We start from the raw sequence: 23,908 nt of genomic DNA on the forward strand, positions 1-23,908 counted from the left end.
CTATGAATTAGAAAATTGTTGAAAAATCAGTAAGACCATAAAAACAGAAGCAACGTAACAGAACAAGTCAGCTTCTTTGTGTTACAATTGATAAAAGATTTGTGTTAATCACAAAAGCATTGGGGTTTGCATAAACCAGAATACTAAGATCTGAAGTGAAGCATGGACAATAGATAAAGGAAATTATATGATTAAATGATTCTGTTTAAAATCACCTTGTTATGTTATATTATGTTGTATTATGTTACATTACATTATGTTATGATTTTTAAATAAGTTGTATCGGCTACCAGCTTGTGAAATCGGACTTCCCAAAAAGCCCTTCCTGCCTTTGTCTAATCAATACTGCCTATCCCAAAAACCAGACTCCCAGAACTTCTCTGGTGGTTATCTACAAAGAACAGACCTCCAGAACTTCCCTGGTGGTCATCTACAAGGACCGGATGGCAATCTGTGACTAATTATCACCCAAAGGCTTTGTGAATTTGTGAACAATGAGAACCCACAGTTTAAGAAGAGGCTGCAAACCGAGGTTCGGTGGAGCGTGGAGTGGGCGGTGACCCCTCACGTTCCCCAGTGCGCTGCTTGCTCTTTCTATATCAAATAAAGCAATCTAAAATTTTACTGAATATCGAGACTTTTGTCTCTCATTTGTAACAATTTGGTGCCGAAACCTGGGACGTCCTTGGAGCCCTGAGAGGCACTGCGATTTCGGGGAGGCGCCCCACTGCTCTGGCCCCGGTTCGTCAGTGATTCTCGGGACCCATCGACGTACTGCACCATATAGACTGAGCAAGGAAAATCTCCCCGGAAGACCGCGGCAAATAAATAATTCTCGTGCACGAAGACCCAGACAGGAGCATCGGACTGTGAGTATCTGTCTGGTTTGGTGGGGATGACTGTGTGTTTGCCTGAAGGAGACGTGGCCTTTGCTGCGAAGCGAGAGCGGAGTCCTTCTATCCGCGTTTCCAGCATCCCGCGAGGGACCTGGCCGGTGACCGGACGAAGCGAGTGAGCACAAAGGGGGAGACTGCTTTTCTTGTCCTAGTCCAGGTAGAGGCTAGGTCCTTCCCACCCTAGTCCAGGTAGAGGCTAGGTCCTTCCCATCCTAGTCCATGCAAAGGCAGGACCCGGGAAGGGGGCGGGGGGGAGGGGGAGGAAAAGAAAAGCAGATTGCAACACACCAGTCACGGAGGGAGAAGGGAAAAGCTGCTTTTCCCATCCCAGCCCAGGTAGAGGCGGGTTCCAGTCCATCCTGACCCAAGGAGAGGCAGGGGTTCGGGCGGAACACATCGGGGAGTACAAACACCTCAAGACAGTCCCTTGAGGTAAAAATGGGAAAAAGAGGAAGTAAGATTCTGAGTCCCAGGGACCCACGAAGAGTTTCAAGTTCATTTGGTCCACAAGGGCACCGGAAAAATAAAGACAAGACAAGTAGGTTGCCAGAAATACCACCAGGCAGCCCTTTGGGAGTAATATTAAAATGTTGGGACACAGGGGCGGTATACAGAGGAAAAAGTAAAGAAAAATTGATTCAATATTGCATGGTGGAATGGACCAGAGAAATGATCCGTAAAGATAACCTATACTGGCCCATGTTCGGATCATTTGAGGGTTGGATTTGTCGGGCATTAAACACATATGTGGCTCATAAAGAACCATTTAACAAAGAGGAATGTGAGTATGCTGCCCTGTGGGCAAAACAGTCCAAGCCATCCTTGATATATACTTTAAAAGAAAAAGAGGATGAAGATAAAAAAAAGGTTACCTGGGAACCCCTCGATAATCTCCCACCTCCGTATAATACAGAATATACAGGAGACCCCCCCCACGTGCCCACTTCTCCTGGTACTCCCATAGCTCTAAGAACTCGCTCCAGTCAAAGGAATACCAGGAGAGATAGTATCACCAGAGAGGAGGGAGATAACAACACAAAGGCTCGCCTTTACCCCCTGCGGGAAGTGCCATTAGCAGGACAACAGGCTGGCTTAATTGGATTTGTAAATGTTCCCTTGAACACAGGGGAAGTGAGAAACTTTAAAAAAGAAATGGGAAAACTATTAGAGGATCCTATAGGGGTATCGGAGAGACTAGATCAATTCCTCGGACCAAGTATGTATACTTGGATGGAATTACAATCTATATTAAGTATCCTATTCACCACGGAAGAACAGGAAATGATCAGACAGGTTGGAATGAGGGTATGGGACTGGGAGCATCAGATTGGACCTAGGGGAGACCAGAAATGGCCATTAAATAATCCTAACTGGGATAATCAAAATGATGTCCATCGCCAGAATATGATGGACTTAAGATGGATACTCGTTAAAGGTATCCGAGAATCAGTTCCTAAAGGACAAAATATTAATAAAGCCTTTAGTGAACAACAAAAAAAGGACGAATCCCCGACTGACTGGTTGGAGAGGCTGAGGAAAGATCTCCAAATGTACTCCGGGATAGACCCTGATACACAAGTGGGTCAGGCACTCCTCAAAACCCAATTTGTTGCTCGATCATGGGGAGATATTAGAAAGAAATTAGACAAGTTAGATGATTGGCAAGATCGGGGGTTACAAGAATTGCTAAGAGAAGCACAAAAAGTTTATGTAAGGAGGGATGAAGAAAAGCAGAAAGCAAAAGCAAAAATCTTTATAGCTGCAGTTCGTGAAACACAGAAAGAAACCCAGCAGAAAGGGGGAGGGAAATCACTAAAACCCCCACCGAAACAAGGAAATGAAGCAGGAAATAATTCACCAAGGCGAACCTGCTTTTACTGTAACAAGAAAGGTCATATAAAGAAAAACTGTAAAGAACGGATACGGGATGAAAAAATGTTCCAGGAAGATGAATAGGGGTGTCAGGGGCTGTATGTATTAGGGACCATACCATCCAAAGAGCCCTTGATAAAATTAAGGATTGGTCCCCAGGGGGAGGAGGTGGAATTTTTAGTAGATACAGGAGCCGAAAAATCCACAATTAAACACCTACCAAAAGGGTGTGAGCCTAGTAAAGAAACAGCACTCGTGGTTGGAGCAAAAGGTGAACCATTTCGGGTCCCTATTATTAAAAATGTGCAAATTGAGACCCAAACCAAAATTGAATTAAAAGATCTGCTGTTACTGCCAGAGGCAGAAAATAATTTATTGGGGAGGGATTTAATAATAGCATTGGATTTGAAAACTGAAGTATCCCAAGGTCAGCTTAAAATTCTTGCTTTAACTCAAAAGGATGAGGAGCAAATATGTCCTGAGGTGTGGTACACCCCTGGAGAAATAGGGAAGTTAAAAATGAAACCTATCAAAGTGAAAATCACTGATCCCGATTTGCCTATCCGAGTTCATCAATATCCAATATCTCTGGAAGGGAGACGGGGCCTTAAGCCTCATAGAAAACCTTTTGCAACCGGGGGCTTTAGAACCATGTATGTCCCCACATAATACTCCTATTCTGCCTGTCAAAAAGACAGACGGGAATTACAGATTGGTACAGGATTTGAGAGCTATAAATCAGCGAACTGTTACCAAATTTCCCGTAGTAGCAAACCCTTACACTCTCTTAAACCAGTTGTCCCCTGACTACACTTGGTATAGTGTAATAGATCTAAAAGATGCCTTCTGGGCATGCCCATTAAAGTAGTAGAGATTACTTTGCCTTTGAACGGGAAGATCCTGATAAGGGCAGGAAACAACAACTGCATTGGACAGTATTGCCTCAGGGCTTTACAGAATCCCCTAATCTCTTTGGACAAGCCCTAGAAGAATTAATGCAGTCTTTTGAGTCACCAGAAGGGGTGAAATTGTTACAATATGTAGATGATCTATTAATAGCAGGAAAAGACGAGAAATCTACTAGAAATGGGACTATAAAACTTTTAAACTTTTTGGGACAACAGGGATTGAAGGTATCCAAAGCCAAATTACAGTTCACAGAACCAGAAGTAAAATATTTGGGACATTGGCTAAGTAAAGGGAAAAAAAAATTGGATCCTAATAGAATCTCTGGAATATTAAGCCTGGGACCTCCAAAAACCAAAAAAAAGTGAGGAAAATTTTGGGATTGCTGGGATATTGTCGTCAATGGATAGAGGGATTTAGTAAGAAAGTAAAATTTCTATATGAAAAACTTACCACTAATCGCCTAAAATGGACAGAAGAGGATGATAAAAGTTTTGAAAAGGTCAAACATGCTTTAATTCAAGCCCCTGTACTCAGTCTCCCAGACTTGGAGAGACCATTTCAGTTATTTGTAAATACCTCTGATCAAACAGCATATGGGGTACTCACCCAGGAATGGGCAGGCAGTAGAAAGCCAGTGGGATTTTATTCTAAACTGCTCGACCCTGTCAGTCGGGGTTGGCCCACATGCCTCCAGGCCCTAGTGGCCACAGCACTTTTAATTGAAGAAGCCTGAAAAATTACCTTTGAGGCACCCCTAGTGGTCCACACCCCTCATAACGTAAGGGGAATTCTAAATAAAAAAGCTGAGAAATGGTTAACTGATGCCCAAATATTAAAATATGAAGCTATTCTAATCACTTCCCCAGATTTGGAGCTAAAAGCAACAACTGCTCAAAGTCCTGCACAATTCCTATATGGGGAACCAGGAGAAAATTTAGAACATGATTGTGTGGATGTTATAGAATTACAAACAAAAATTAGACCTGATTTAGAAGAAGTTGAATTTAAGGATGGAGTAAAATTGTTTATAGATGGATCTTCTCGAGTGGTGGAAGGAAAACGAAAATCGGGATATGCCATAGTAGAAGGAAAAGAATTGAAATTAATTAAATCCGGACCCTTAAACGCAGCATGGTCCGCTCAGGCTTGTGAACTATTTGCTCTTTATAGGGCATTATCTTATTTAAAAGGTAAAAAAAGGACGATATATACGGATTCTAAGTATGCCTATGGCATAGTCCACACATTTGGTAAAATTTGGGAAGAAAGGGGGTTAATTAACACTCAAGGACGGGGGTTGATACATCAAGAATTAATTGTTAGAATACTAGAGGCTCTTAGGGGCCCCATTGAAATTGCTGTGGTCCATATAAGAGGGCACCAAAAAGGAACAAGCTGCCATACAAGAGGGAATAATCTGGCTGACAAAGAAGCAAAAAAAGCAGCATTGGAGCAAAAACCAGTTTCTGTATTAAGTACTATAGTTAAAGATCTCAGCCCCAACCAGGAATTACAGAAGCTATTTACTCCTCAGGAAAAAGAAGCGATAAAAAAATTAAAGGCAGAACAGCATGAGAATAAATGGGTTTTACCAGATGGCAGGGAAATTTTACCTAAGACCCAGGCCAGACAAATTATTGAACAATTACACCAACAAACACGTTGGGGAACCAGAGCACTAGCAGACCAATTTTTAAAATTTTTTGGATGCATAGGCATTTTTGATATTGCAAAGCAGAGCGTACAGGGTTGTTTAACTTGTCAGAAAATTAATAAAAAAGGTATGCGACAAGGTCTGTCAGGAGGACAGAAAACTGCTTACAGACCCTTTGAAAGAATAGAAGTAGATTTTACAGAATTACCAAAAATAGGAAGGTGGAAATACTTACTAGTGATAGTAGACCAATTAACCCACTGGGTAGAGGCATACCCTGCAGCTAGGGCCACATCACAAGTGGTAGCCAAAATATTGTTGGAACACATAATCCCAAGGTATGGCCTGGTTCGAGCAATAGACTCAGACCAGGGGACGCACTTTACATCAAAGGTGCTTAAGTTACTGACCTCAGCGCTGGGCATCAGCTGGGAGTATCATACACCTTGGCACCCTCAGAGTTCTGGGAGGGTTGAAAGGATGAATCAAACATTAAAACAACAGCTGTCAAAATTAATGATTGAGACTAAAATGCCATGGACAAAGTGCCTCCCACTAGCCCTGTCTAATATACGAACAATGCCAAATTTGAAAACAGGGATTTCACCATATGAAATGCTGTATGGTATGCCTTACCCTAAAGGAGTACACCTTGATCCAACCTTAGTTCAGGACCCTTCTCTTCAGAATTACGTAATAACAATCAGCAAAAACTTGGAAGAATTAAGAGAGAAGGGGATTTTAGCTCAAACTGTCCCTCTAGGATTTGCCATACATAAAATTAAGCCAGGACAACATGTGTTAATTAAAGTATGGAAAGAAGAAAATCTAGATCCAAAATGGGAAGGACCGTATTTAGTTCTGTTAACAACTGAAACAACTGTGAGGACAGCTGAAAAGGGATGGACACATGTGAGTATAGTCACGGGTCCTGTAACCCCTCCTACTGCAGGTTGGACAGTGACATCTGAGCCTGGAGACCTCAAAGTGCAAATTCGGAAGACTTGATGTCAATATCGGATCAATTCTTCTCAAAGGTCTCCTAATCAGGACTGAAAGTCACCTGCCCCAAACCCGGGTGTAGCCCGTTCATCAAGAAAAGGTGTCCATATTGTACTGAGTTGTTGTGGTGTTATTCCTATGGTGGGTATCCCCCATTCGCATTATGTGTCCAGTGTAGAAGAAATGAATGTAAGGAAACTATTAAAGTATTAATACCCTATCAGCACAAGGAGAAATCGAAATTGATGATCATAACTGGTGGGAGTTATTTGAGAATGGAATAAGGAAAAAAAGAGAGCCAGAGCAGAGGTATTGGCAAGAAAGTGTCAGAAGGGTTGTGTATACCGCGCTGTTACTGCTGTACCTCGTACTGGAATGTTAAAGCTAAAAGCTGGGACAAAATTAAGAAACACTACCAAAAGAGAAAAGACAATGTGGGAGACCCCAGGACATATTCCCTGCTGCCGAGAAGATCAAACAAACCTCGGCTACTGGCAGCAACCCCGTAGGCCTTGAGGGAGGCAGAGGGATGAAAATGGTCATGGGAGTCATCCTATTGCTAATGATGATAAAAGGAAATAGTGCTGATGCTTGTTCCAAGTGTTACCAGACAATTAGGTACGGCAGACGCACGGTATCCACCCTTGCCTTCCATACACATATCAGTTCGGCCTGCTATAATAAACACAACTTAGAAACTTGCACTATTATGGGAAGAAGTTACTGGGTAGCCACCAATTTGGGAAAAGGAGGGTGGGCTCCATCAGCATACCAAAGTTGTCCAGTAGGAGAGACACACCTCTGCTTCACAAAAGAAGGTATGTGGGGATATTCAGATCAGGGAGGAGTGCAAGATCACTACAAGGAAGAATTGTTAAAAAATATAACTAAAGTGCTCAAAGGAACAAGGACAAACCATGGGGGAAATTTTAACTTGTATGAGAAAATAAAACAACTACTCAGCGAACGGGACTTACCCACCTTGGGAAAAAATTTATTTGTAGAATTAATGAAAGAAATCACTACTGAACTGAACTTAACTCACTGTTGGATCTGTGGAGGAATGCAAATGACTGAACGATGGCCATGGAGGGGGGAGGGATTAGGCCCAGAGCAGTTGTTACAGTGGAATCAAACGGAAATATCGAGGGGAGTCAATAGACCTGAAGGGTGGGTTCTAAGTCATGAGGTAATAGGAGAGGCATGTATAACACGCCAGGGAACTAACTTTACCCAATATGTGGGGCACACCCCCTGTAAGACTATCCTGATTACAAATGCAAGCAATCAGTCTTGGTGGCCCAAAGCTCCAGAAGGATATTGGGGAAAGTTAAGTAAAGGTAATTGTATAAAGAACAATTTTACAGGACTATGCTGGTATAATAAAAATAGAGCCAACCCATATGAAGAAGTAAAAAGTGTAAGGACCTATTGGCAACAACCTGAATCAGTTAAACTAAGCTGGAAAGCCCCAGATGGAATATTTTGGATCTGTGGGAAAAAAGCTTATAATACCCTACCAAAAAGATGGAGAGGGACATGTACTCTAGGGATTATCCAGCCTGCGTTTTTTACATTACCAAAGGAAAAGGGTAATAGAGTGTTAGGAGTTCCCTTGTATGAAACTTTGTATAGAAATAAAAGGAGCACAGACATAGGGGGAACACAAATATGGAAGGATGATGAATGGCCCCCAGAACGAATTATTGAATATTATGGACCAGCTACCTGGGCTCAAGATGGGAGCTGGGGCTATCGCACTCCAATTTATATGCTAAATAGAATTATCAGGCTACAAGCCGTGGTAGAAATTACTTCAAACCGGACAGCCCGAGCAATGGAATTAATAGCTAAACAACTTACCCAAACTAGAGCAGCAGTATATCAAAACCGACTGGCTCTAGACTATCTGTTAGCTGAAGAAGGGGGAGTGTGTGGGAAGTTTAATAATTCTGAATGCTGCTTAGAAATTGATGATAATGGTGAAGTAATTACTAAAATTGCAGAAGAAATAAAACGAATAGCCCATGTACCTGTACAAACCTGGAACTCTATGCTTAATGATAATTGGTGGAATAACCTGTTGGGGGAAGCTTGGTGGAAGAAATTAGGGTTTATGTTAACATGTGCATTATTAGGACTACTGTTCATCCCTTGTCTTGTTCCATGCTTCATTCGACTAATCCAGTCGGTGGTTCAAGGAATGCAAGTTGCTACAATACCAATAGAACCTGAGAAGGCAACAAAATTAATGGCAGTAAATGAATTAAATCTAGTACAAGAGTGTCCTGGGGTACAATGCAAAAATGTGTATTCTATCACCATCTGTTAAAATGTGGGAGGGGTGGTGATCCTTATCTCTGTGGGAGATATCCTCTGCTGATGTGCCATCTGATAAGATGGGGGGATGATCATTGTTATCTTTTCACAACCCATCCTTCCTCCAGAAGATATATTCCGTTAATGGGCCATTAAGTCCTATTGTGTGACTGATAAGATTACATCACCCCATTGGGAGATGCCCCAACCAGGGGCAGGAGCCAAGCCTTTCCTACCTAGATAAAAAACTGGGGTTTGGGACCCGAGGGCAGACCTTTCTACTGGATCCCAGAGGAAAGTCGGACCTTTTTCCACATCATTGCTGGATCTTCGGAGGAAAACTGCACCTTCTACAGGAGCACTGCTTCAACAGAACCACATCTGTCATCCAGGAGGACTGCAGCCACCATTTATACGGACTGCTACCAACACCCTGACTGACAGGGTGTCAGGTTGTATTTCTGACTGTGTTGGTGGTTGTTTCTTTTATATTATTGCATGTATTTTATTTTTTTTTCTCTTTTCTCCTATTAAATTGTATTACTGACTTGGAGTCTCGCACTGGTTTTACTTTCAAACCAACACAAAGAGGTACTGACAAAATTTGAAACCAGAACACGAATCAATGGGATATAAAAAGAGAAGTGGGGAAATTGTGACAATTGATAAAAGATTTGTGTTAATCACAAAAGCATTGGGGTTTGCATAAACCAGAATACTAAGCTCTGAAGTGAAGCATGGAAACTAGATAAAGGAAATTATATGATTAAATGATTCTGTTTAAAATCACCTTGTTATGTTATATTATGTTGTATTATGTTACATTACATTAGGTTATATTATGTTATGATTTTCAAATAAGTTGTATCGGCTACCAGCTTGTGAAATCGGACTTCCCAAAAAGCCCTTCCTGCCTTTGTCTAATCAATACTGCCTATCCCAAAAACCAGACTCCCAGAACTTCCCTGGTGGTCATCTACAAGGACCGGATGGCAATCTGTGACTAATTATCACCCAAAGGCTTTGTGAATTTGTGAACAACGAGAACCCACAGTATAAGAAGAGGCTGCAAACCAAGGTTCAGTGGAGCGTGGAGTGGGCGGTGACCCCTCACGTTCCCCAGTGCGCTGCTTGCTCTTTCTATATCAAATAAAGCAATCTAAAATTTTGCTGAATATCGAGACTTTTGTCTCTCATTTATAACATTTGTGATAGGGAGAATGATACATGTTCATAAAAAGTGAGGAAAAATCCACTGGATGTTCTAGTAGACAAGCCAAATAAAAATTAATTAATCATAGAATTATAGAATATACTGAGTTGGAAGAGATCCAGAAGGATTATCAAAATCCAGCTCCTGGCCCTGCACAACACCATCCCCAAGAATCACACCATGTGCCTGAGCCCATTGTCCAAATGCTCCTTGAACTGTGACAGGCTTGGTGCTGTGACCACTTCTCTGGGGAACCTGTTCCAGTGCCCAACCACCTTCTGGGTGAAGAACCTTTTCCTAATATCTAACCTAAACCTCCCCTGACAAAGCTTCATGCTGTTCCCTTGGGTCCTGTCACTGGTTACCAGAGAGAAAAGATTACTGCCTGCCCCTCTGCTTTGTGAGTAAACTGTAGATCATGATGAAGTCAGCCCTCAGTCTCCTCCATGCTGAACAAGCCACGTGACCTCAGCTGCTCCTTGTATGGCTTCCCCTCTAGACCCTTCATCATCTTCGTAGCCCTCCTTTGGATGTTCTCCAATAGATTTATATATTTTTTACATTATGGAGTCCAAAAGTACACACAGTTAGATCACAGCTTTGGCTGGATGTCTTGGGGATGGTTCTTTTTATCCCATATTCATTTTTGGTTTTGTCTTGTTTTGCATATGTGGTGGTTGCTACCGCCCCCCCCCCCCCCCCCCCCCCCATCCCCCCGGCTCCAGGAGTATCACGATGGGTGAGAGCCAGCCCAGGATTTCCTGTGAGAGTTGGTGGCGAGGGGAGGTTGCTTCCTCTTCCGGTGGGGCGATTTGGTCTCCATTGCCACGTGGTGGTATCTCTCTGAGGAGATGTGATAAATGTGATTCGTGCTAATTAAATTGTAACTATATTAACAAAATTGTATTTAGATCAATAAAAGACTATTGTTACCGAGTGAAAGGGGGGGAGATGGGTGAGACAGGATAAAAGACATCTTCCAGAGGTTGGGAGTCGAAGAAGGAGGTTAGAAGAAAGTCAGATAAGAATAGTAGAAGGACGTAGGTCTGATAAGCAGCATCTAGAAATACAGCTTCAACCTTGAAATGGGCAAAAATGGAATGATTCCAAGCATGGGACTTAATTAAAGTCATGTTATGGAAAACATCTGCTCAGTCACACAGGGCGCCTGCGCTACCTGCAGGTCACACCTCGGTCACTGATGAAGATGATGAGCCTTCACCGGAAATAAGACCCTAAAAAGGATAAGAGACACCCTAACCCATTAGTAGAGCATGCGCCATGCAGTATAGTTACATAGATTTTAGGAATAGAAACTAGAAGGAGCTTCCTAGAAACTTTTGTAGCCTATAGTATATAAGTGGGATTGTTAGCCCAAATGCTTTGGTACGAGAGGAAGGGCAGGCCCCTCCCCGTACCCCCGGTCGGTTTTGCTTATGCTTTATACGAACCTCAATTATACTAAAACACTCTCAAATTTTATCCATCCCAAATTATACAATTGTAATACTTTACTTGGATGGTATTTAGTTTCAATAATTTTTGTAATCATCTTTAATACTTCTGATTGTATTCATTTATAATTGTTACTATTAAAAATTTGTTGTTACTTTTAATCTTTGTTGTTTGTTTAATTGGAAAAATAGAAAACCATTCATAACAATTTGGTGCCGAAACCCGGGAACTCCAGCCCAGGTGAAGAGTGGCTAGTTTTGGGAAGGAGCTCCCCACCAGTTGTTAAGGTGGTCCCAAGGCTAGACCAGGCTCTCCTGGAGAAGGAGTTCCAAATTAAAATAAAGCATAAGCAAAAGAAGCTAGCTACAAAGAGGCGCGCCAGAAGAAGGCTCCCGTGGGAACACCGGCAGAAAGGGAAAGGTGCCCGTAAAACGTCTTGTGCACAAGAACCCTGTGTGAAAACGGGCTGTGTGAGTACCACGGGGTTGGGTAAAGGGGGCGGCTGTGTGCTTGTGTGTGAGTGAGAAATGTCTGAGACGGCTGCCTAAGCCGAAGTGATCGGGACCTCCTCGTACCGCGGTTCTGTCTCTCCGCGAGGAGAACGGCCGGGAGCGGAGGGAAGCGACTGGGGAGAGCGAGTGAATACCCCGGGAGGGACCGGGAGGGAAAGTCCCAGTCTGAGAATTCCCAGGAGAGAAAGGAATGAATGAGTTAGGTTCAACTATTTGTTGGGAGGATAAAAGGTGGAAGTTTTAGTAAGTGACCAAGAAGGACTGTGAAGAGTAGTCAGAAAGAGAAGCTAAGGAGGAAAGGATAGAAAAAAAAGACGGAATTAAGTGGTCAGGAAACAAGTGGTTGGCAAAAAAAAAAGTGAGATAGTGCATATTAAAGGAAGGAGTTGAACCGCAGAACAAGTGAGGGAGAGCCAGGAAGCTGTTGCCGCCAGAGATGGGCCAGAAAAAAAGTAAAATCTCTGACCCAGGGGTTGTGAATTATGAGAATAGTTCACGAGAACCCGGTGTGCCTGGGAACCGAGAGGGGGTTTCCCAGAAGGGGAGCGAGATTCCTCAGGACAGCCCCCTGGGAATCATGTTACAATACTGGGATACATGTGAATCCCGGAGAGGAAAAAGTAAGCAGAAAATGATACAGTACTGTATGTTTGAGTGGACAAAAGAAAAGATCCGTGCAGACAATTTATACTCGCCAGAGTTTGGATCATGTGAGGATTGGATTTGTCAGGCTTTAAATCTATATGTGAATTCAAAAGAACCTTTTAACCAGGAGGAAAGTGAATATGCTGCCTTGTGGCTTCCAGAAGGGGAGGGTAAATTTATAGTTCAAAAGCAGGAAAAGGAAGGTTATTCATTATACCCTTTGCTAACAAAAAGACAGGCAGTAAAAAAGGACCGGCTGGAGCCATGGGACCCGTTAGATCACCTCCCACCCCCATACAGACAGCCTGTCCAGCCTGTCCAGCCCCTGGTCCCTGATGCACCCCCTATTCAGGACGAGCCAGTAGCACACAGAACTAGAGGCAGAAGGGGACAGGAGGAAGAAAGTGACAAAGAGGACGAGGGAACAGGAAGGGAGGATAGATTATACCCTCTTAGAGAGGTTCCAATGGCAAATCTGGCCCCAGGACAGGGACCTATTGGTTACGTGAGTGTTCCCCTGAACACTGGGGATGTTAGGGAATTTAAGAAAGAGATGGGCAGGATGCTAGAAGATTCTATTGGAGTAGCAGAGAGGCTAGATCAGTTTTTGGGACCGAATATTTATGCCTGGGTGGAATTGCAGTCTATTTTAGGAATCCTGTTTACCGTGGAAGAGAGAGAAATGATTAGACAGTCAGGAATGCGGGCCTGGAATAGAGATCATCAGGGGCCAGATCAGGGAGATCAGAAATGGCCTATGGTAGATCCAAATTGGAAAAATCAGGAGGCAGAACACAGGGAAAATATGAGGGATTTCAGGTGGATGATTATCCAAGGAATTCGGGGAGCAGTGCCCAGGGGACAAAATATAGGAAAAGCTCTGAGTGAACACCAAGGGAAAGATGAGTCCCCAGCAGAATGGTTAGAGAGATTAAGAAAGGATTTGCAATTATACTCAGGCATAGACCCCAATACTCCAGCAGGGCAGGTTCTGTTAAAAACACAATTTGTAGCCAAGTCCTGGGGGGACATCAGAAAGAAACTGGAGAAATTGGAAGATTGTCAGGATAGGGGGCTTCAGGAGTTGTTAAGGGAAGCACAAAAAGTGTATGTTAGACGAGATGAAGAAAAGCAAAAAACAAAAGCCAGGATCCTAATGGCAGTAGTTAAAGAAACACAAGCAGCCACAAACACAAAAGATCTAGTAGGAGAGGATAAAAAGAAAAGATCAGGACTTCATTCAGAAAACAGTAGACCTATGTGCTTCTCTTGTCACAAAAGGGGACATTTACAAAATTCTTGTCCTGTTTCCAGGAGTACAGGTCCTATTTGTTTCTATTGTCACCAAAAAGGACATGTGCTGAAAGTCTGCAGAAAGAGGCAGAAGAATGAAAAGATGTTTAAAGAGGATTAGGGGGGTCAGGGGCTCATTTATTTAATGGGGACCAAAACATCAAAAGAGCCCTTGATAAAATTAAAAGTAGGTCCTCAAGGTGAAGAAATTACATTTTTAGTAGATACAGGGGCTTCTAGGTCCACAGTAAAAAAACTGCCTCAAGATTGTAGAGTTAGCTCCGAGCATGTCCCAGTAGTAGGGGTTAAAGGGGAAGTTTTTCAGGTTCCCGTAATTAAAGATGTACAAATAGAATCTGATATGAAATTCGAGTTGAATGATTTATTACTAATACCAGAGGCAGATAACAACTTGTTAGGAAGGGATTTAATCATAGCCCTGGGAATTCAAATAAAGCCCTGTGAAGGACAACTTAAAATTTATTCTTTAACTGAAAAAGATAATCAGGAAATTAGTGACACAGTGTGGTATTCTGGAGAAGTGGGAAAATTAAACATTCAGCCTCTAAGCATTGAAATACAGAATCCAGAAGTCCCCATTCGAGTAAAACAATATCCAATATCACTAGAGTCGGAGGGGATTGAAACCAATAATTGAGAATTTGAGGCACCAGGGGATATTAGAACCTTGCATGTCAGCACATAATACTCCCATTGTGCCTGTAAAGAAGCCTGATGGCAGTTACCGACTAGTTCAGGATCTCAGGGCAATCAATCAAAGAACCATTACTCGTTTTCCTGTGGTGGCTAATCCATATACTTTACTAAGCCAATTGGCCCCTAATTATACTTGGTATAGTGTAGTAGATTTAAAGGATGCCTTTTGGACTTGCCCTCTGGATGAGAGTAGCCGGGACTATTTTGCCTTTGAGTGGGAGGACCCAGACACAGGCAGAAGAGAACAGCTTAGGTGGACGGTAATACCCCAAGGTTTCACTGAGTCACCAAACCTTTTTGGGAGAGCATTAGAAGATCTCTTGAAGTCTTTTGAGTTACCAAAAGGGATTAAGTTGTTACAGTATGTAGATGATTTGTTATTAGCTGGAGAAACTGAAGAAGACACTAGGAAAGGGACTATCCAGCTTTTAAATTTTTTAGGAAAAAATGGGTTAAAAATATCCAGGTCAAAGTTACAATTTGTGGAGTCAGAAGTACGTTATTTAGGTCATTGGATCAGCAGAGGAAGAAAAAAATTAGACCCTGAAAGGGTTTCAGGAATTTTAAATATGGGACCCCCAAGGACTAAAAGAGAAATAAGACAGTTTTTGGGTCTTTTGGGCTATTGCAGACAGTGGATAGAGGGATTTAGTGGGAAAGTAAAATTCTTATATGAAAAATTGACTACAAATCACTTGAAATGGAATGAAAAGGATCAAGAAAATTTTGAGCAAGTTAAAGAAGCCCTTCTGCAAGCTCCTGTTTTAAGCCTTCCTGATTTAGACAGGCCATTTCAATTATTTGTTAATACAATTGATCAAACAGCTTATGGAGTATTGACTCAGGATTGGGCAGGAAGCAGAAAGCCAGTGGGATATTATTCCAAATTGCTTGATCCAGTTACCAAGGGCTGGCCAACATGCTTACAAGCTCTGGTAGCAACAGCATTGTTAGTAGAAGAGGCCCGAAAAATAACTTTTGGGGCACCACTAGAAGTATACACTCCCCATAACATAAGGGGAATTCTTGCTCAAAAGGCTGAAAAATGGTTAACAGACAGTCGAATATTAAAGTATGAGGCTATTTTAATAACCTCTCCAGAATTAGAATTGAAAGTAACAAATGTACAAAGCCCAGCGCAGTTTCTGTACGGGGACCCAGGGGAAAAATTAATACATGATTGCATAGAAGTTATAGAATTACAAACAAAAATACGTCCAGATTTAAGGGAACAGGAACTACGAACAGGAGAAAAATTATTTATTGATGGATCATCTCGAGTAGCAAGTGGGAAAAGAAAATCTGGATATGCCATAATTAGTGGAGAACAATTAGAAGTGAAAGAATCTGGTCCTCTTAACTCATCCTGGTCAGCACAAGCCTGTGAACTTTATGCATTACTCCGTGCATTGTTGCTATTAAAAGATCGAGAGGGAACCATATACACGGACTCGAAGTATGCTTATGGGATTGTGCATACCTTTGGAAAAATCTGGAAAGAAAGGGGATTTGTAAACACTCAAGGGAAAGGATTAATACACCAAAGATTAGTCAGTGAAATACTTGAGGCTTTAAAAGGTCCAAAAAAGATAGCAGTTGTACACGTAAAAGGACACCAGAGGGGGAGAGACATTAAAACAAGAGGAAACAATTTAACAATTTGGCAGATGATGAAGCAAAAAGAGCTGCCCTAAGGGAAAACAACAGTGTAATTATGACTTTTAAAGAGACAGAAGCACAAACTGAAACACCATACTTTTCTTTAACAGAGATAGAAGCTATAAAGAAACTAGGGGCAACCATGAAGGAAGAAGAATGGATTCTACCAGATGGTAGAAAAATAGTCCCAAAACCTATAGCCCGACAGATCCTGGACAATTTACATCGAAGAACTCATTGGGGCACAAGAGCACTTTGTGACCACTTTTTAAAATTTTATGGGTGTATATGAATATTTGAAATTGGAAAACAAATTACACAAGGATGTCTCACATGTCAGAAAGTGAATAAAAAAGTGTTGAGGAGTCCCCCCTCTGGAGGTCGTCGGACAGCCTATCGGCCATTCGAAAAGATCCAAGTTGACTTTACTGAATTACCTAAAGTAGGCAGGTGGAAATATCTGCTGGTTATAGTAGATCAGTTGACTCAGTGGGTAGAAGCATTCCCTGCGGCTAGAGCCACAGCTCAAACAGTAGCTAAAATTTTATTGGAGCATATTATTCCACGATTTGGAATAATACAAGTTATTGATTCAGATCAGGGCACTCATTTTACTTCAAGAATAATTAAAAATTTAAGCCAAGCATTAGGAATTGCCTGGGAATACCATACCCCATGGCATCCTGAAAGTTCTGGACGTGTTGAAAGGATGAATCAAACTATTAAACAACAACTAACTAAATTAGTGATAGAAACTAAATTACCATGGACCAGATGCCTTCCTTTAGCTCTGTTAAATATAAGAACCAAGCCCCACTCTGAAACTGGGATCTCACCATATGAGATGTTATATGGATTGCCTTACCCCCAAGGCATGACAATGGATCCCTCCCTGGTCGGGGACAAAACCATTCAAGGGTATCTTACAACCATCGCAAACAATTTAAGGGAATTAAGAGAGAAAGGCATTTTAGCACAAACCACTCCTCTCGATTTTCCAATACATTCCATCAGACCAGGACAATATGTATTGATAAAATGCTGGAAAGGAGAAAGTTTAGAACCTCGGTGGGAGGGACCATTTCTGGTTCTTTTAACCACAGAAGCAGCAGTCCGAACAGCAGAAAAAGGTTGGACTCATGCTTCAAGAGTAAAAGGACCAATACAAAACAAAGGGTGGAAAATTATTTCAGCACCAGGAGACCTAAAAATCAAATTAAAAAGGGAATTTGAAGACTGATTAATTGTAATAACTTCATGATTAGGCGGAAAAGAAAACTTGACACCACAAAGCAGTATTAATAAGAAACTGGCATAAAGTCATTGTATTTGGGGACCAAAAGGGGAGGTGTGATAGAGATATATATATATAAGAGAAAGATATTATTGTATGTTGTTATTGCTTAGAATATCAATTAAAATTTCTTTGAGACATTATATTGTTAAAGTCTAGACATCCTGGATTCGCTGCCAACTGCAACCCCATTAAGTTCAGAAGCTGAACAGCGCCGATGGAAAAGAATCAGACGCCTCCTTGATCAGTGGGAAAATCCCAGACAAATTGAAAACTTTCTCCGGACTTTCCAACCACCAACATTAACCAATTTATTTGAAGAACTGCAACTCAAGAGAAAGAGACTGGTAACACCTATTATTGAGGAGGCCCAAAAACAATTAGAACATTGGCAATGTCGTACTCATGGCTTAGAATGCCGCCCATGGATTCGTATTTTTTGCACTTGCTGTTTTAATTCATGGTGGAGAGTAACTAGGGCAAAAGAAAAAGAGAGACAATTGCTTTGTTTCAGTTGTTCAGGGCGTATGCATGATCAGCTAACAACAGAAAAAATTTTTAGTGACTTCTATGGGAAACCATTAAGACATGAAAACGGGACCTTTTATGCCGCAATTCAACTAATAGAGAATCAGGACCAACTACTCCTTGCCATATTAACTTTTGTGCAGGCTAAAGAACAAGCAATCCAAAATATTATAAATCAGAGTATCATAACTGGCAATTGCTGTGGAGAAGTCTATGTGCCACGTAATAAACACGTCTCACCATCAAATTGGCATCGCGAGTATATCTATTGGTGGAAAAGAAGGTTTAGAAAACCAAAAAGAAGAACTCTTTAATTGAAATAGTGTAATTTTGTTGTGGTTGGCATATCTCCGGTGCTTTACTAAATTGGAAAAAAAAAATAGCTAATCAATCTAGGGAAAGAGATAAGGCAGTGCTGCAGAACTATAAATATTTTGTGCCATCTTTGGAACAGAAAAAGTTAAAATAGATCGTGCGAACCTTATGAGGCCAAGGGTACCAAAGAAAAATAAATCCCAGGATAAAAACTTTGCTACCGAGAAGATGGACATCTCGGCCCTTGGCTGCAACCCAAGGGGCCTTGAGACAGGTAGAAAGTTAAAATTCCTGAGGATTCTTTTGATGGTGCTTACAATAATACCCCTAGCAACTGGCCAGAACCGTAAGACTGCATGGAATGGAAAAGAACAGGCCATGCAGGAACAAATTACAAGACGACAAACCACTCAAGAAGCAGAAATAAAGACACGAACCCTTCCTGATCCCTGTGACAAATGCAATCAATCCATGTGGGTCAAGAATAAGATGGAATCAGTATTTGTGGCACACCCATATATTAGTGCAGCTTGTTATGATCATAACAGCTTCTTAGAAATTTGTGTGAAAAGTTCAAAATTATATTGGGTAAGAAAAAATTTGGGATTCAGGGGACGAGCTCCTTACCCTAATGATAATCAACTCTGTCCTAGATACGAACATTTTTTGTGTTTTGAAAAGGATGAAAAAGGAAAAGGGCCAAAGAAAAAACTAATTGGAAAACAAAAAGAAACAATGAAGGATAGGGAAATAATCAAAAGGAAAGAATTAGAAGAACTGGATGAGCTGTATAAACAATTAAAACAGCACTATAGCGACTGGGATTTGCCAACTTCAAACAAAAATTTGTTTGTAGATCTAATGCAAGAAATTGCCACAGAATTGGGATTATCTAAATGTTTTGTTTGTGGAGGACTTAGGATGGCTGAAAGATGGCCATGGAGAGGTGAGGGCTTGGCTCCAGAACAATTTTTAAAATGGAATCATACACAAATTTCTAAGACCCTAAGACGGCCTGAAGGCTGGGTCCTGAGTCATCAAGTCATTAGAACAGTTTGTATAACTCAGGAAGGGAGAAAATACACTGAAGTGGTAGGATATACTCCTTGCCTATCTACTTTAGTAGTAAATTCAGACAATAACACAAAGACCTGGCGACCCAAGAGTCCTACTAGATATTGGGGAATAGCAAAAGAAATGAATTGCAAGTGGAATAATCAAACTAATTTGTGCTGGCATAACAGTTCTAGAGCTAACCCCTACCAATCCATAAAAGACTTGAAATCTTATTGGGAACAACCAGAAAATACAAAAGAAAGATGGAAAGCCCCTGATGGAATATATCGGATTTGTGGGCAACGAGCATACAGTGAACTACCCCGAAAATGGGAGGGAACTTGTACCTTAGGAATTATACGACCCTCCTTCTTTGTCATACCAAGGTCTAAGGGCGATGTACTAGGAACACCACTTTATGAAACCTTAGAAAGAAAAAAAAAGAGAATTAAATCTCGACTTTCCGATGGCGGGAGGAAACCAAAAATGGAAAGATGAAGAATGGCCTGCAGAAAGAATTATAGCATACTATGAACCTGCTACTTGGGCTCAGGATGGGTCTTGGGGATATAGAACTCCAATTTACCTATTAAACCGGTTGATAAGGCTCTAGGCCGTAGTAGAAGTCGTCTCAAACCACACAGCAGACGCTTTAAAGTTGTTGGCCAAACAGCATTCACAAATGCGAGCATTTGTATATCAAAACAGAATTGCCCTAGACTATCTGTTGGCAGAAGAAGGAGGAGTTTGTGGGAGGTTTAATGAATCTGAGTGTTGTGTGGAAATAGATGACCACGGGGAAGCCATCACCAAACTTGCTGACGAAATTAAAAGAGTGGCACATGTACCAGTTCAAAAATGGAATTCTATCCTGAAAGCTGACTGGTGGGATAATCTTTTTGGGGGTGTGTGGTGGAAAAAATTAGGATTCATGCTATTGTGTTCTGTTTTAGGTCTATTGTTTCTGCCTTGCATGATACCATGTCTAATCAGACTAATACACTCAGTAATTCAAGGAATGCAACTTACAGCCATGCCTATAGATCCAGAATTAACAACAAAAGGAAAAATAAACTCCTTAATGGTACTGAAAGCGCAATCTAATCGCACGCAAGGAAAAGAGGTCGAAAAAGTAGTGACTGAATGCAAAGAGAATACCCTGGCACGGGAAATGTTAATCAAATTTGAAAAGGAGTGTGAAAAGCTGGAAACCGCACGAAAAATGTTAGAAAAATTGGAGGCTAGTATGAAGGAACATAGACAATACCAAGTAACAACCTTCTAAAGCACGAATCAAAATGATAAAAAAAAAAAGAAATGGGGGAATTGTGATAAATGTGATTCGTGCTAATTAAATTGTAACTATATTAACAAAATTGTATTTAGATCAATAAAAGACTATTGTTACCGAGTGAAAGGGGGGGAGATGGGTGAGACAGGATAAAAGACATCTTCCAGAGGTTGGGAGTCGAAGAAGGAGGTTAGAAGAAAGTCAGATAAGAATAGTAGAAGGACATAGGTCTGATAAGCAGCATCTAGAAATACAGCTTCAACCTTGAAATGGGCAAAAATGGAATGATTCCAAGCATGGGACTTAATTAAAGTCATGTTATGGAAAACATCTGCTCAGTCACACAGGGCGCCTGCGCTACCTGCAGGTCACACCTCGGTCACTGATGAAGATGATGAGCCTTCACCGGAAATAAGACCCTAAAAAGGATAAGAGACCCCCTAACCCATTAGTAGAGCATGCGCCGTGCAGTATAGTTACGTAGATCTTAGGAATAGAAACTAGGAGGAGCTTCCTAGAAACTTTTGTAGCCTATAGTATATAAGTGGGATTGTTAGCCCAAATGCTTTGGTACGAGAGGAAGGGCAGGCCCCTCCCCGTACCCCCGGTCGGTTTTGCTTATGCTTTATACGAACCTCAATTATACTAAAACACTTACTCTCAAATTTTATCCATCCCAAATTATACAATTGTAATACTTTACTTGGATGGTATTTAGTTTCAATAATTTTTGTAATCATCTTTAATACTTCTGATTGTATTCATTTACAATTGTTACTATTAAAAATTTGTTGTTACTTTTAATCTTTGTTGTTTGTTTAATTGGAAAAATAGAAAACCATTCATAACAGAGAGATACAGTTGCCGTTTGTTTTGTTTTTTTTTCCCCCTTTCCCTTTGGCACTGTGACTGGAGCTTACTGTCTTGCTTCTCTGCTTCTCTGCTGTTTGGGAGCCCAGAGCCAGTGTGTGCTGCGCTGGGACCCCAGACCACCCTGTCCTCCGCTGGGGGCTGCCCCTCCCTCTGCGCAGCCTGACCCAGGGACCAGCCATAGCCGGTGAGCTACCCAAGGGAGCGATTCCCCCACACAGCTCTGCTGCTCTCTGCTGCCTTCAGGACTTCTTGCTACACTGTAACCTGACACCTGAACACCCCACAGTTTCAGGCACGGCCCCGGAGTCTCTGCTACATTTTGCTTGCTACCCCCGAGTGAGGCAGCCCCTGCTGTCCCAGCCGTTGCTCCGAGGTTCCTGCTGCAGCCCATTTCACCATCTGTATGCCCACCATCATCACGTGAGAGACGCAGCTGAGCTCACACCACAGCGCCCCCTGCAGCCGCGAGGGAATCCTCGCACCTGCCCTGCTCAGCTGAGAGCCAACAGCGCCCCTGCTGGCTGTGACCGTAACTACACCAAAGGGGAAGATGCCTGACAGCCGAGAGAAGGCTGTTACTGGGTTTCTGGTTTTGTTTGTTGTTGCTGCCATAGTTGTTTGTTTGCCTTGTTATACATATACATACTAGTAAAGAACTGTTATTCCTTTTTCCATATCTTTGCCTGAAAGCCCCTTAATTTCAAAGTTATAATTCGGAGATAAGTGGGTCATATTTTCCATTCCAAGGGAGGTTCTCACCTTCCTTGGCAGACACTTGTCTTTTAAACCAAGACACTGGAAGATTACATTCTGGTAAAGGATTATTTGGAAGCATGACACCCCATACCATCTTTCTAACAAAGGAGACACATGACTCCTAGACCTGCCTCTAGGATATTTATATATACAGCCCCCACCTTTTTTCATTGGAACAAGTGTTTAGCTACTAATAAATAGTAGGCTTGTTTCATGACCTGTGACCTGAAGACTTTGGTTCCCATCAGGTTTTCTCAAATACCTCTTTGGATGTCTCACATACGAAATGTAAGATCATTAAGATGAAACAGCACACAGTCCCAGCAATAGCAAGGGGTTTCACAATGACCCAAGAATTTATCACAGAGATTTCATTGGATTTGGCCCTTCCAGTGAGCAGATATCTCAAGAAGCTCCAGACAACAGCAACAGTCAAAAGGATCCATCAATGAAGCCCAGCTATGTAGCCTACTTCCTAACTGTTCCCACGGAGGTCCACAGATCTGCAGTTCTATTTCCCACAAAACTTTTCTCCTCAGAAAACAACTGCACAACCTAAGTATGAAGCTCCCTTTAAATGAGTCAGGGGAATTAAAGAGATGAAACAGAAAGAAAAGTACCAAGGCTTCTATTCATTAAGCTACTTATACAGTCACTTCTGTTTTGTGAATATTCACTATTTTACCCCACAGAAAGTTACATTATCATCCAAGGAAATAAAGGAATTATTTTGTTGGAATTTCACTGTTCAATAATTAGATAATCAGACTTAAAAATTAATGGACTAGTAAAAATATAGGTGTATTAGATGCTGAAATGTGAATATGTTACATAATAAACATATACATTTGTGCTTACAGCAGTGTATGGCTAATATGAAATAGCCAAAGGCAAAAATAAAATCTTGTGCACAAAAACTTTATACATGTTCTCAGAATGCAGGATCAAGTTCAGCTTGAATACGAAGTACAACTGTTGACAAGGTTGAAGAAGCATCATTCACTTTTTTTGTAGCACATGCTACACAGAACATATCTAATTCATTGGTTAAAGTCTGACAATTGTTACCGACTTTCAAGCAGCTTGATGTTGGTATAAATGCAGACTAGACTTTGGTATCAAAGTTTAGGTACCTCAGGGTTGTGATTTAACCCCTGAAGGCACCATATGAACTACTATGAAAAAAATTAACTATATCACAGACAAAACCAGTACACTGAGCACAAAAAACCTTTCTATTTTGTTCCACAAACAAAGCTTTGGGACAGGCTAAAGCATTTAGAGATTCCATCCTTTGCAATCATTGTTAGATTTTTTCAAAAACTTTGCACTATGCGCTAAGATGAACAGTATAATTTCTAAGGAATGGAACTCACCGAGAATGAGAGTGACTTCTTGATCTCCACCTTTCCCTAGATCTAGACAGTTTTTTCAGGGGACTTCTGGATCTGCGTCTGTCCTTATGTCTTGAGAGTGATCTGTTGCCAGATCTACTTCTACATGAATAATGCCAGAAGAAAAATACTTTAATATTGAAACTTCATAAAGATTAGGTCAATCAAGAAGGAAAAAAAACAACGCATAAATCTTGTCTCACTACATAAAATTATATAGCTACACCTCAGTAATATACTGCCTATCAACATTTT

General features: G+C 41.4%; 1 protein-coding gene across 6 annotated transcripts in view; it reads right to left on the reverse strand.

Annotated features, from left to right (window-relative positions):
• The window catches only part of LOC148220385 (uncharacterized), a 97,063-nt gene that overhangs the window by 21,860 nt on the left and 51,295 nt on the right, over window positions 1-23,908 (reverse strand). For 5 of the 6 annotated variants that reach the window (XM_088155427.1, XM_088155432.1, XM_088155429.1 and 2 more), the window contains one exon: window positions 23,636-23,755. The exons of the other annotated variant lie outside the window; for it this stretch is intronic. In XM_088155427.1, the coding sequence (XP_088011553.1) occupies window positions 23,636-23,755 (120 nt within the window). The remainder of the gene's footprint in view (window positions 1-23,635; window positions 23,756-23,908) is intronic. 6 annotated transcript variants of the gene reach the window in all.

Source organism: Sturnus vulgaris, chromosome W, assembly GCF_052056855.1.
Source record: "Sturnus vulgaris isolate bStuVul1 chromosome W, bStuVul1.hap1, whole genome shotgun sequence".
NCBI lineage: Eukaryota > Metazoa > Chordata > Aves > Passeriformes > Sturnidae > Sturnus > Sturnus vulgaris.